This window comes from Pterocles gutturalis, unplaced genomic scaffold (assembly GCF_000699245.1).
Source record: "Pterocles gutturalis isolate BGI_N339 unplaced genomic scaffold, ASM69924v1 scaffold33440, whole genome shotgun sequence".
Classification (NCBI taxonomy): domain Eukaryota; kingdom Metazoa; phylum Chordata; class Aves; order Pterocliformes; family Pteroclidae; genus Pterocles; species Pterocles gutturalis.
In genome coordinates, this window is record NW_010141917.1 from 33,272 (window position 1) to 47,172 (window position 13,901).

General features: G+C 42.3%; 1 protein-coding gene across 1 annotated transcript; it reads right to left on the reverse strand.

The window, feature by feature from the left end:
- Nucleotides 1-518: 518 nt before the first annotated feature.
- Nucleotides 519-12,713, reverse strand: LOC104469630 (nuclear factor NF-kappa-B p105 subunit-like; the record flags this gene model as incomplete). The annotated part of the gene is made up of 10 exons (XM_010084208.1): nucleotides 519-706; nucleotides 2,800-2,974; nucleotides 3,102-3,274; nucleotides 3,609-3,675; nucleotides 4,532-4,656; nucleotides 5,565-5,667; nucleotides 6,503-6,672; nucleotides 7,695-7,896; nucleotides 9,552-9,666; nucleotides 12,496-12,713. Coding segments are annotated over 10 exons (1,536 nt in total), but the record flags the coding sequence as incomplete, so codon positions are not given.
- Between the last annotated feature and the right edge of the window lie 1,188 nt (nucleotides 12,714-13,901).

Consider the following 13,901-nt stretch of genomic DNA (forward strand, 5'->3'; position numbering starts at 1 on the left):
CTTTTTTTTTAGTATTCTCTTTTCTCTGAATTGTCATTATTGTGATTAAAGTAATGATTTTTCTTTGCCAGCAATGAGTTCTTTTCATGCAACGGTGCTGCGAAAATTATGAAAAGAGCAGCTAGAAACTGTAGGCGTTGATTGCTCTGTGTGCCTTACCTCTTTTTATTAAGTGAGTTGGTATTATGCATTAACAAGGAGTGACTTTCATCTGTAAAAGAAAATCCTCACACACCAGCAAAGCTCCGTCAGTCATTCAGTGTCCAGTGCTGTGTATTAATGCGGCAGCAGAGCCCTGGTTATTGTATATGGCTTGTAAATGAACAAAGTTAAATGTACTTGAGGAAGGAAGCAAGGGCTAGGAGTTGCATGCTGAAGTCACCATTGGTTCAGGTTTGTGTGTGGCTCCTCCAGCGCACTTTGGGTTGTGAATTCACTTCCCTCTGGCCAGTATGATACCCAAGTGATTTTAAATGTCACATTTGTTCCTGTAACTGCATCTTGCTAACTGAATGTTACTAGTTGGCTATATAATTGCTTTGCACTGAACTCTCATGTCCATAGCCCAGGGTCATTTTGCTGAGTGGTACTGATGACGTGCTGTTCAGACAGTCTGAGTAAGTAAAGCTCAGTTTGCGGAAGGAGGTCTCCACACCACTGTCACACATGCTTTCGTTGTCTTGAAATTTACTATTATAAAGCTCGCCTGTGGGAGAGAAAAGGGATATATATATATTATCATTTGTACTGGTTCAGTAACATTGCTGTCAGAAAAGCCTAAGGACTGCAAACCAATAGGGTTAAAGCTCTTCTATAGGAAAATAATTCTAACTTTAGATATTACAATAGGAAAAGCTGTGCTGAATGTTTTTAGATGATCTGATGCACGGCTGGCAGAGATCGGCTGCAGTTGGAGCTTGGATGGGATGAGAACTCTGATGCTCTGCTGACACTAACGCTGCCACTGCACTAGTCAGGACTCTGCCCAAGCGTGGTAGGAGCAGGGTAGAAGGTTCTCTGGTTCTCAGATTCTATGCAAGCATACAGGTCCAGGATGAGACTCCTAAAGCTCTCTCATGTTATTTCACATACAGATTTATTTTTGAGACAAATACTTGAACAATTTTCATCTGGTGAGTCTGAATATGTAGAATTCAGCAGCAGCTGTCATCTGTGCAAGATCCCCAAAAGGAGTGCCTGACTGCAAGAGAACTGTATCTGAGTTGAACAGATGATGTGGGCTCAGAGTGATGAACAGCAGGCAGCATATTAGAGTTCAGGACTATTTTTCTAAACAGCGATCTTAAAATAAATGATGCAGTCCATTTGTGTTGCAAAGCAGCAGAACCCCTCTTACCCTGTAGGATTAATCTAAAGAGGTAATATGTGCAAGTACACTTTTGGATAGGTGTGAAGGTTCATTCCATGTCTGAACAAGCATTTTTCTATAGAGAGTAAACTGGCAATGGTAGACCAGGATGGAGTTAACCTGTTGTTTCCTTTTTCTTTCCAGAAGTATCTACAGTATTTTCCCAGAGGGTGTAAGTTTCCACATTAGGAAACAGGGCATCAAGAAAAAACAAAGATTTTTTTGTTACATAACATGGCCAGGCAGTGCCTGAACATCTGATGACTTACTCCCTTCTCCCCACCTCTGTTTTCCTGTTAGTAGAGGTCCCTGCCCAAAAACCCTGTAGGCCCTCTGTCGTTGAAGATGCTCAAAACTCAACTGAACAGGGCACAGGCAACCTCATGTAATGTTGTAGTGGCCCTGCTCTGAGGAGGTAGTTGGGCAACGTGACTGCTGGAGGTCCCCTGGAACCTAAACCACCCCCAGTTTCTCTGTCTACAGAACACTGGGCCATTTCAGAGTGCCACACATCATGGAAGGAGAAATTTAATACTGAAGTCTTACTGAGAAGTTTATGAACCCCAAACATTTTCTTTTTTTTTTTTTTAAAGTGAAAGTAAAAAGGTAAAGGCACTTGTACAGGCCTGGGAGATCATTCCCTGGTTTATCTTTTGAAACTTCTCCCCCAGTACATCCAAGGAGTTACCACTAGTAAATGGCAGATGCCTGGTTTTAGAAAAGGGAGACAGTAGGGCTACTGCTTGAAACAGTCCATTTTCCCCTCTTTTCTAGGCCTAGCAAATGCTTACAACAATGTCCTGCTACAGTAAAATATTTCTGAAATTATGTGTAAGAAACTATAGAATCATAGAATCATCGAATCATTAAGGTTGGAAAAGACCTCAAGGATCAAGTCCAACCATCAACCCACACCACCAACCCACTAACCCATGTCCCCAAGCACCACATCTACACGTTTCTTGAACCCCTCCAGGGATGGTGACTCCACCACTGCCCTGGGCAGCCTGTTCCAATGCCTGAGCACCCTTTCGGTGAAGAAATTTTCCCCTGGCGCAACCTGAGGCTGTTTCCTCTTGTCCTATCACTTGTTACTTTAGAGCAGAGCCCAGCACCCCCCTCACTGCACCCTCCTTTCAGGCAGTTGTAGAGAGTGATGAGGTCTCCTCTCAGCCTCCTCTTCTCCAGACTGAACCCCCCCAGCTCCCTCAGCCGCTCCTCATCAGACCTGTGCTCCAGACCCTTCCCCAGCTTCGCTGCCCTTCTCTGGACCTGCTCCAGCCCCTCAATGTCCTTCTTGTGGTGAGGGGCCCAAAACTGACCCCAGGATTCAACTATGCAATCTATTAGAAGTCCACAGGCAGGGGATGGAGAGGAGAACTGAAAAAATGTTTTCAATAAAGCTCTTGATGTTTTGCTGTCAATTTTACCTGTCCCTCTGTTTGCAAAGGTGGGTGGTGATGATGATGGAAGAGCTTTTGTTGTATTGTCCTTGTGAGACAGGCTTTGTGAGAGGCATAGTGCTTTCTGAATTATTTCAATGGCTTCTGTGTGATCCATCTGTCTCAAAGCAGCAATCAGCTCTTGAACTGTACCACCAGAAACCTAAGAGAGAAGACATCAGATGCTTGCCATCATCCATGCTAGCTGACACCAAAGGGCTGCACTGTGCAGGAGGAAAAGGCTCTCTACATGTCTGTGTGTTCTTTATAACTTGTTACAGCCACATTACCTCATAGTTATCTAGCAGAGTTTTTGATGGGGAAGGGCTCAACCTGAAGGCATTAGTAAGTATGCCAAGACCCAGTTTTTGTGCTAGAGTGAACCAGTTTTTGTTTGGATCAGGTGCTTCCAATAGTTGGTAAAGGTGCATCTTGGAACTTTCATTCAGCTCTCTCAAATGTCCTGGTGAACAGAGCAATAGGGTAGTTTATTATTTATACAAATCATGCAACAGTTTATTTCTAAGCAGAAGCAAAGACAAATTAGAGTATTTTAGTGTCCATCAATCCCAGTGTTTACTAAGGTATTGCTGTAATATTGAAAATGTACTCCTTTGTGTCCTTGTGACCTACCTCTTACCAGAATCGTGTTCTTTCTGTGAATCAGTGGGGGGGAGGGTACCTCTTCTCCCTCCCCATTTCAGTTACAAGCTATTGCAGAGCAATGTCTTCTGCAAGTGCACTTTCAGTACTCTATTACTAGAGGGATATTGTCAAGTCATCTTTACAGATGTTACCTTGTGTCGGTAAGTCCTCCGAACCCACTGCTGACTCATAGGGCTTGCCATTTAATATGTCATACACCTACGAGAATACATTGAAGTCAATATTTAGCAGAAACCTGGTTAGTGTCCATTATCTTGACAAGTCTCAGTAGTACTGTATAAAGTCCTACTGCTGCCTGTAAATGGGCAATGCTTTCTGTCCCACGATCGGTATGACTAAAGGTAGTGTAGAAGACCTGTGCAAAGCTGGAGGGAGAAATCTTGAGCAGTTGATCTCCCTTTCCCTGTAGCTATGTCACTGGGCAACTGTTTTCAAGACAGAGGAAGACTTTGCAGTAAATAAGAAGTGGCAGTAGCAGAGGCTAAGTGAGGAGTTATTGCCTGTCTGCAACTAGTAATTTCAAACAAAGCCTGGGTTAGATTTTCACTTAAAGCTACTACTGCTCCCCAGCCCCATGTCATTAGAGATGCTGACTGCTTGTACCTTACACTCACAGCACACCAGCTGCGCAGTCTCAGCTACTAAAGCAGGGACTGTGTGGCCTAAGCACTGGTTGGGTAGGACGCAGAAGTGTATCTTCCCTCCACACAAGTCTGCAATTCTGAAGGACATGCAGCATAGAAACCCACTAGAGTGTCTCACTCTGAATAGAGGCCTTCAGACATGAGCTGCCCAACCAGCTAAGTACTTTTCTGTATTTAAGACCATCATGCAACTATTTCAAGAAGTGCCTGGTCATTTCTGTTAAGTGGAGCTTTCTTCCAATGCTGTTTCACGATGGTTTTTTGTGTCTGAATTAGTTTAATTTTTGATGGCAAATTAGTAGCTTGTCACCAATGAGATAACTGTGGATGCAGTGAAAGGAGTTGGCTGAGAGAGCTGAACTATCATTTGTTATTAAAAAAAAAAAAAAGGGAAAAAACAGACCATGTACCTCAGAGTTGGCTGCCATATCCAGTGGTGTTGTTCCAGGCACAATCCCTTCATCGTCATCTTCATCATCTTTCACATCGTCTAGATAAAACAATGGCTCAAAGTTCTCAATGTGAGGATTTGCACCTGGAAAACAAGTGTGCAAAAAAATTCCCTGAGAAAAGGCTTCAAGTTACTTTTCAACAATATTTAAAAGATATATTCTAAGTTCTGAATGGCAAATCTGCTGCTTCACCTACTCAAGCTCAGTTACATTTTATACTAAATCAGCAAATAACTTTTTTCATCAACTAAAGTTAAATGCTGTCACATTCCTGTATAATGCGAGTCTCCATTATACAGGGGAAAAAAACGACAAGTAGAGTGTTAGGGCCCAAAGAGCGAGCTATGGTTATACGCATTGCCTTCCAGTCCCTTTCTTGGCTCACACAGAGCGTAGCACGGATGTGATGAAGTGATGGTGTGGTGCTTCTTTTTATAGTTTCAGAGAAAGTGTGGGTACTACTAAAAGATCAAGCACACACCCAGAGCAATGGGAGGCTTGGATTTCAGTTTCAAAAGGAGAAAAATCAGGTCTAAATAAAATAATTGAAAAAAATGTTCCAATAAATATTCAAAGCTAACTCTTCCAGAGTGATACAAAATAGGAGACACTAACAAGCTTGTGTTTCAGTAACCTATTTTTTTTTGTTTTTTAAAGCAGTCCAACACTTATCCCAACTATGTAATGAGGTCTCTTTTCTGCTTCTCCAGCTATAGAAAACTACAAAAGAAATACTCAAAAAACTTTGAGTGCTCAAGAGATTTTTTTTCTGGACTAACAATTTGCCTTTTTAGCCATTGGATGGTGCTGCAGAGAAGCACAGCACCTGAAACCAGGCCTTTCCTGAGGAAAAACAAACCTTCGCGCTTTTCCCATCTCATTTCTTCTGCTCATTAAAGTAGTTCACTGGCACGTTCTTTTCTGCTTGCAGCCTTCTAACCTGAAGTGTCACCGGGAAAGAAAACTCTCCAGCAAATATCTATTTTCATACCTGCTGCTTTAAGAACTGCCGCCAATTTTGTAGAGCCCCTTCCAGCTGCTATGTGAAGAGGAGTTGTCCCATCGTATGTAGTGCTGTCCACATCTGCATCACCCTAAGTTTTTATTGAATGAAAAAAGAAAAGCGCTACTTGTCTGTGCAATACAGCTGCGGACTCACATCTGCATCAACACTGTGCAAATAAGCACCATTCCACCCCTGTTTTCATAGAAACTCTAGCCATTGTCTGAAAAGTAGGAATTAGAAGGTAACTCTGCCTGCCTGCCTGCAGGGACAGATGGGGGCTGTGTGCTCCAGCGTTACAGCAGGAGGCACAGCACAGAAACACAAATAGGTCAGGTAGATAAAAGCCACTTTGCATCCCATGTTCTGCCGTCTGATCGCGTGCAGCATTTGGAGTCTGAACTGGTGTGCACAGAGCCTGCCTTGCTGCTGCTCTTCAGGAGAGCGGGCAGGCTGGTGGCACAGTCGTAGATACCGAGGAGGGCTACAGCAGCCAGCTGGGGGGGGTGGAGAACTAAGCACACTAGGATCCAGGTGTTAAAAAGATGAGAGAAATATTTATAGATACACAGAACTATCTCTCTGGGCACATCTGTATACACATTCCACTTGGCAAAGATGAAGCCATTAACTTCGTGAGTCGTTTCATTGGCTGCTGGGATTACTCAGTGCCAATTAAACACTGCATATGCGGTCAGGTCAGGGTCACAAACTGTAAATTCCTCAACTTTGGCAAAAGGTTCACCAGCAGTCCTGAACAATTAATAATAACAATAGCAGTAATTTTGCCATTATACCAATTTAAGTAATCGAGTCAACAGACACGAAAAACCCCTAACTTCTGTTCCTCTGAAGCACTTAAGGATTTTCAAGAGTTTTTAAACATGTAAGCAAAAAGATCTGTGAGAAAGAAATTCTGCCCTTACCTCAAGCAAAAGGCAGCCTGCCAAAGGGACGTTCTCATGTTCAACAGCTAGGTGCAATGCGGTTCGTCCAGATTTTTGTTCCTGAGCGTTGACGTTAACTCCAGCAGCTATCAGCTGTTTGAGGCAGGACATGCGATTTGCTGTCACTGCCATGTGAATTGCACTGAGACCTACACAAAACAAAATCCATCCATCATGTGCATTAGTACTTGAAAAATATGGAAAAGTTAGCATAATGAGTTTTGAAGTGGCCGCATCTATGATAATTTTAAAATGAAGGAGAGGTGGAACAGAAGGCAGGAACTAAAGAGCTCACCTAGAGCATCATTTTGCCTCAAAGGAGAGTAGCCTTGAAAAGAAAATCTGCATCTTGGTACTAAACAAATAGTTACCCCACACTGGCCCCATCTGCTACTGAACTTCTAGAATCATTCTGGGGAATCACTGGTATTTTTAGTATCACCTCCCTGTAAGGTCACAGTGTGCTATCACCTCATTATTACCTGCACCAGTTCAAAAAGAACATAAAGCCTTGTATTTAAAGAAACAAATAAACAAGAACCCCAAACCAACCAACCAAAGAAACCCCTCTCCCTGAGGAACTTAACATGGGTTTTTGAGTCTCACAATTACACTTCTAGGTCAGACATTTTACAATCTACTAGAGTAGGAGTACTAAATTCAAATGACCTGTGCCACTGAAAAATGGAACAAGTGTCTTTGTGGTTATTTTATAGGGTCTAATTCTGTGTGGTCACAAAGTACCAGATATGAAACTTGACACTAGTTCAGAAATTATTTTTTAGGGGATTTAATTCACTAGGAAGAGGAAACATTTTCTTCTGGGGGGATTTTTTCTAAAAACGGTGGTTGCATAAGGTGTCTCAGGAGGAACACAGCACTTGAAAGTTTAGTGAGATTAAAAGGAATATACAGTAACAAAAATTCAAATCCATACTGCATCACGTGGCCATTACCAATCTTTATGTCCTGTATAACCAGAAAACCTACACATCTGTGTTCTCTCATCTGTGACTGCAGGCATATAAAAGCCAAGGATAGCATGTGGAAAATGGGGAAAGATGCTGTTTCCAAGGTCTGCATCTACCCGTGTAAAACCACTGTGTTGGCAGGAATTGAGGTGTGCTTGTCCAGTAGGTAAGAGTAAAATACAGTCGTTATCTTTCTGTACCTTCACCATTGGCAAGGTCAACCATCGGAGATATCTTCTTATGCTTGAGGAGTAGACTCAAAATCTTGTCATCTCCTTCAGCAGCAGCCAAATGTAAGACAGAATTTCCATGGCGATCCAGAAGGCTGACATCTGCTCCAGCCTTCAGCAAGTCTTCTACCACCTCCGCCTGCTTTGTGATTACTGCCAGGTGCAAGGGGGTCTAGAAGTGACAGAAGTAAGCCATGAGAAGATAAGCAACAACCACGGCTGGAGGTTTGCAGCCATGGGCTTAGGATTTCCTTAGACCTCAAAATGACTGCACAGAAAAGAAGAAAATCAATCTGTTCTGTGCACCTGTCCAAGTGCATTTACGCAGCATGTGTCTAGCTAGCTGATTCTATTTGCATGTTCTCCATTTTTGTGCAAAGCACAGAGAGGCACTCAGGTTGAGAGGCTTCGAATATTTCCCAAGGTTGATTGTATACTGCATTCTTGACAGTCTTGCCAGTGAACAGCATCACACAGAACATACACAGAAATATATTTAAACAGTAAGGCGTTCCAATAAGGCTTGGGAAATCATATTTCTAACACTTAAAATAATCTAAAAATTGCACAAGATTCCATCTCCATATCATTATCCTTATATTAACAAAGGACCGTGAAAAAAGACTAATCCCAGCTTTGTACAGTAACCTTGTATTTGTCAATGGATTTGTCAACACATCTGTCAACATATTTGCCATATTTGCAATTAATTATTGACTTTATAGGTTACATGTATGGTTCAGCTTTCAGAATATCTGCACAGAAGGAAAATTCTACCCCAAGCCTACATTCCCCCCCACCACTGGCTTCAGGTTTAAGTAGAAGGTAGGAATAGCTGTAGATGTCCTGGTAGTTCAAGATGTATTTCTTGTATGGAGCACAGCTTTGCTTCCTGTTTCTGTTAAACAGAGGGCACAGAATTAAATTCAGAATCTCCTGCTTGCTTTCATCAGCCTCCACACTTCAAACTTGCTTTATATCAACATAAAAATGAAATGTGAAAGAGAACAAAAAAGTCAAAATAAACCCTCTGGTTTATATCTGTGTAGAATAAAAACCTGCCTTTACTGTTCACAGCAAAAGAAACGACACAAATGTCAGAGTGCTGCTGTGTAATATCCAGCTGGGTACCTTTAGGACAACCAAATGGCGCACACACTTGAAAAGAGATTCGTTTCCAGGCCGGTTTCCACAGCTCTTTTTAAAGCCTGTCTGAGTTACAACACAAAAAGCGCAGACTCCGTCACACATGAAGTTGAGGAGACAGAATTGTGCCTGGCAATTAAGAGTTCTTTTCCTACTAGGTAAAAGACATAGGGATTCGCTATAACGGGGATCTAGAAATGAAAAGGAAATTTTGGTGGTGATGTGACAGGCACAAGTGCCTTCTGGGCTACAGGAAGGGCACAGTTTGTTACGGCTTCCACATGCCTACAGACAACTGATGACGCAGCAACTGACTCATGATCTTGAGTTATCCTATGTTGGAAAGGTCAAAAGAGTTGGCACACTGTAATCCATACCACTGGTTTAATAACAAGGCAAATAATGAACTGAGGAACTTTGTATTTCTGGCCTGTTCTACGATTAACCCATGGAGAGGTTTCTGTTAACATCAAGGGGAATTATGAACTACAACAGTGAAAACATGCTCCTGCTCCTCCAGCACCCTGCAATATGCCATCGTACTTCTGCACTTGGTTGCTTTGCAGTCTGATCTGGGCTCATTCCAATGAACAGAAGAAGAGTAAGACAGACCCTAAGCTTTGCAGTTTCTTTTTTGCTGGCTGAACAATCAACAAAACTTATACCACCACAACTGCGCACCTGATAAAGGTTGTTTCTCATGTTAATGATGTCATGATAATTCAAATCAGGCAGCACTTCCAAGAGGTTTTTCACCAGCTCAGCATGAAAGTGTATAATTGCTAAATGAAGGACACTGAAACAAACAAAAAAAACCAGATTATAATTTTTATAATAAATGTGAAGACAGTGTAAATTTGTTAATGTTTTCCTGTAGATTTGACTGAATTTTAACCAATATAAACACCTGACTATTAGAGGTCATGATTTCAGCACTAAATATCAGCACCGAAAATGAATCCCAACGTTAAAAAAAGCTCGTCAGAAGATAACTGTGTTTAACCTTTCAATCATAAAAACAGACTCAGGATGGTTTTTGCTGGGTCTGAGCCTGAGCATAACTTAACTAATAGTCTAATAAATACAAGCTTTGTATCACAAAAGAATCGTTTCCGAATTTGTTTGAAATACCCAGATTCTTCACTGTTTCGTTGTTTTGTTTTGTTTTGTTTTTTTTAAAGTTTTTAATTATGCAGCAGATGACACCTCTTACTGTCAAAACCTTCCTGCAGAATTTCCACGGGCCTCTCTGCCACCAAAGTAGATTTTCCCTTGGGGGTTTCCCCAGATCTGTGGGTTTTGCTTTTTTTCATTTTCAAACATAAAAATGACTAAGCACTCAGGCTCAGTGACTAACAGCCACAGGATTTGCAGCAGTGGCCAGAGACATCATGCCAAAGGAAAAACCTGTGTTAGGACATGAGTGACTGCATAGTGAGATACTTCGCCACTTCTAGCAGGTTAAGGCAATGGCCTTTCCTGTGCTCTTCTCCAGAGCCAGGTCCTTCACCACCAGCCAGAGCGGCTGTACTTGCAAAACGACACCTGGAAAAGAGCAGGCTGTGAATCGCACCATGCTTCTCCAACAGAGCTGGATCTGTCGTGTTCCCTTGAGACTTCATTTCAAAGTCACGCCCTTTGTCTTGAAACATATCTTGCCAAGCTCTCCCTTAACAGATGCTGGCCACCTTCTAGACTCATTTTTTAGCATGTGCTGCTGCCACACAGTATTGACAGAGGACATGTGGTGTGTTCGTTATGCTGCTCCAGAAATAACTTCAACATACCCGGATCTACAGCTTAATCAGAGAAATAAAGTTATTTGCCGTTCAAGGCATAGAGTCATCTTGAAACTGAGAGCTCTCAAACCCAGAAGATATTTTGAAAAGGGAAAAAAATACGATTTCTAAACCAAACTCAACCTCAAAGGACCTGTTTTATTGGTCTTGGACACTGCCACAGCAGTACCAAGGCACTTTCTCTCCTTCAGCTCTCCTGGGCTGTTCAAACAGTCCCACCACTACTGTAGAAGACCTGTTCCTCTGCTCTCTGGTAGATGCTGCTTCTTATGTTCTATCATGCTGACATTTTATTTCCAAATCTCACTTCAGGAACAAATTTGCTCTTCTACTGGCTTTAGTTCTCTTTCCTGTAGCAAATGTTTTAATTTTACCCTGCCACTCCATGTGATGCTGGAAAGACATGCTGACTCGACCACAAAAGGGCAGTCAATTCCACTGCTGAAACAGCCCTACATCACAAAATGCATTTCAGCACTGCTGTGGAGGCAGAGGGCTGAAATACCGCGAGACTTCTGGAGAGCAGTGGTACTCGTACAAATGCATAACAGCCGGTGTTCCTCAGTGCCTACTGTAACTGTACACTAATCACACATTCATGTGTTTTGTCTCAAAACCATAAGACACCACAGGGTTCCCTAAAAGGACACTGTCATTCCCTACATACTGCTTTGCTGAAAAATTAGCAAAATTGTTGACAGTGACATTTCTTTAAAGGCTTATGAAAAAATTTTATAGCTTTTGCTGTATAATTTTAATGATTAAAGTGAAAATTAGGGAAACTGATTTATGAGTTTTGACTTTAAAAAAACCAAAACAAAACCCAAACCCAAACTTCTGTGAGAGGGCTGGAAAACAGTCAACAAAACTTTGTTTTGTTAAAAAGCTGCAGAGTAATTTAGATGTTCTACATGCTCACAGACTAAAATCCATTCCAGGAGAAAGGCAGCATGAGCTTGAGCCTGACGTACTTGCAGGTACTTCTTGATCCAGGAAAAAACAACTATTTACCATCATTCTGAAAAGTATTTTGACTTTGTTGAAATGCCCCTGCAAAAGTCCAAATCTGAGGAGCACCTTATTGATATTTAAATGCAGGTCTTACTTGCTCAATACTCTTCCACCCACCACACGCCTTTTTTTTTTCTTATTCTTTTTTTAACAACACAGAAGACGTATGGTCCAAAGTGTTAGCTGATTTTCCTGCTGCCTCCTGCCTTGTTCATATTGCTGCTTTCCTCATAGCAGACATTAGGTTGCCAATTGGAAAGCAAAGCAGGTAAAGTAGCTCTCTCTGCTTTTGTAGTCCTTAGCGTATGGTTTTTCATCAGTAATCTGGTGTCAGCAGGAGAAAAGCAACATGGACCCTCCAGCTATTATTTTTGTGTCCCAGTGGATCTGTAACTTAAAGCTTCCTATGAAGACTGAAGGACTTGCAGAGAATAAAAAGCAGGGCACTCTCCTCCAGCACAAAGCTGAGGATCCTCATCAACTGTGTATCATGATGCAAGGACAGTACTTCACAGTCAGTCAAGACTAAGTAAAAAAAGGCAAACAAACTCATAACCAGCTCAACATACTAGATTACTTTCTGACAGGTACTGGATCAATTAACTTTGTGGTGTGAGTGACTTTTCTGCAAATGCAACAAAAATGTCTAAATCACAACTGTACCTCTCCCAGGCAGCACAAAGGAAAACGCTATTTATTTGATTAGAGCAGTGCTGCAATCCATGATCGGTGCCCGCAGGGGACAGAACAAATTGACTACACCATTCTGCCATCAAAAACATGACTTTCAACCCAGTAAGTACAGGCCAACTTACTTGTCTCCGTTGTCATCCTGGACAACAGTGAGATGGCGCTGAACAGCCAACAGCACCTTTGCATCTCCAGTTACAGCATAATCAAAGAGAGCATTGCAGTGACGCTTGGCAAGCTGCATGGCCTTCTCCAGGAACAGACCATCTGCAACACAAAGTTTGGTCTTCATCAGTTTGGTTGTCTTCCTTGCAACACCACCTTCTTTGGACAGGCCTGCATGCTGCCAGAGAAATACGAAGTGCAGACCACCACGCATTATTTACTGATTCACTGGGACAGGCTGCTAATTACTCCTGAGACGTAAGGACAGAGGGAATGAGTCCCTTAGAAGAAAAACTGGATGCATGCTGAGCATTCAGGTAGCAGGAATCCTGAGAACAAACTCCAGAAGCTACCTTTAGTTTGAGCAGCGCCAAATGAACTGCATTGATGTGAACTTGCGTGTAATGAGACAAAAGGAGCAGGAGCTTGGATTTGCTTAGATATAAGCAACATCTAAGGACCCTTGTCCATAGAGCACTTAAAAAGAACTTCCCATGCAGTTCCAAGTAGTTTAAATTTGAGGGAACTAAGGCACAAGAAGCCTAAGTAACCCGTCAAACATTGCCCAGAAACTCAGAGAAAGGCTATGGAGTAATTGCAGGGCTTTGTGCCCCCTCTCCAACTTGAACTGCGCAGTCTCTCCTGCTTTACAGCAGCTTGTATTTGTACAATGTACAAATTTGTACAATGCTTAGTATTTGCAGTATCCTGATTTTAGATTTATAAAATGTACCACCACTGAGATTTCAAAAAGCAGAATTGGTCATGGTGGGGAGGCAGAAGGGAGAAAAGAGAGGAAAGAAACTAATTTCTGGAAAAAGGTCACTCTAGCTGCTCTGTCAATACCTTTGTGGTCTGGTATCAGCAAGAAGCTAACGAAAATGAAACAGATGAACTTTCAAACCACAGTCATAATTCTGGGAAGCAGTATCATCTGAAACCAGCCTGTATTTTGAACAGTTTCATGTTTGCGTAAAACCTTTTAAGGTTAGAAATCGCTAACAGCAAACAAGTAAAACAGACTTTGTCATTTAAAGGACACATAGGGAGAGAATACCAATGCCAACCTCATGGAGTTCAACAAGGCCAAGTGCAAGGTCCTGCACGTGGGTCGAGGCAATCCCAAGCACAGATACAGGCTGGGTGGAGAGTGGATAGAGAGCAGCCCTGAGGAGAAGGACTTGGGGGTGTTGGTTGATGAGAAACTGAACATGAGTCGTCAGTGTGCAATCGCAGCCCAGAAACCAACCGTGTCCTGGGCTGCATCAAAAGAAGCATTAGCACCAGGTCAAAGGAGGTGATTCCCAACCTCTGCTCTGCTCTCATGAGACCCACTCCAGCTGTGGGGCCCTCAACATAAAAAAGA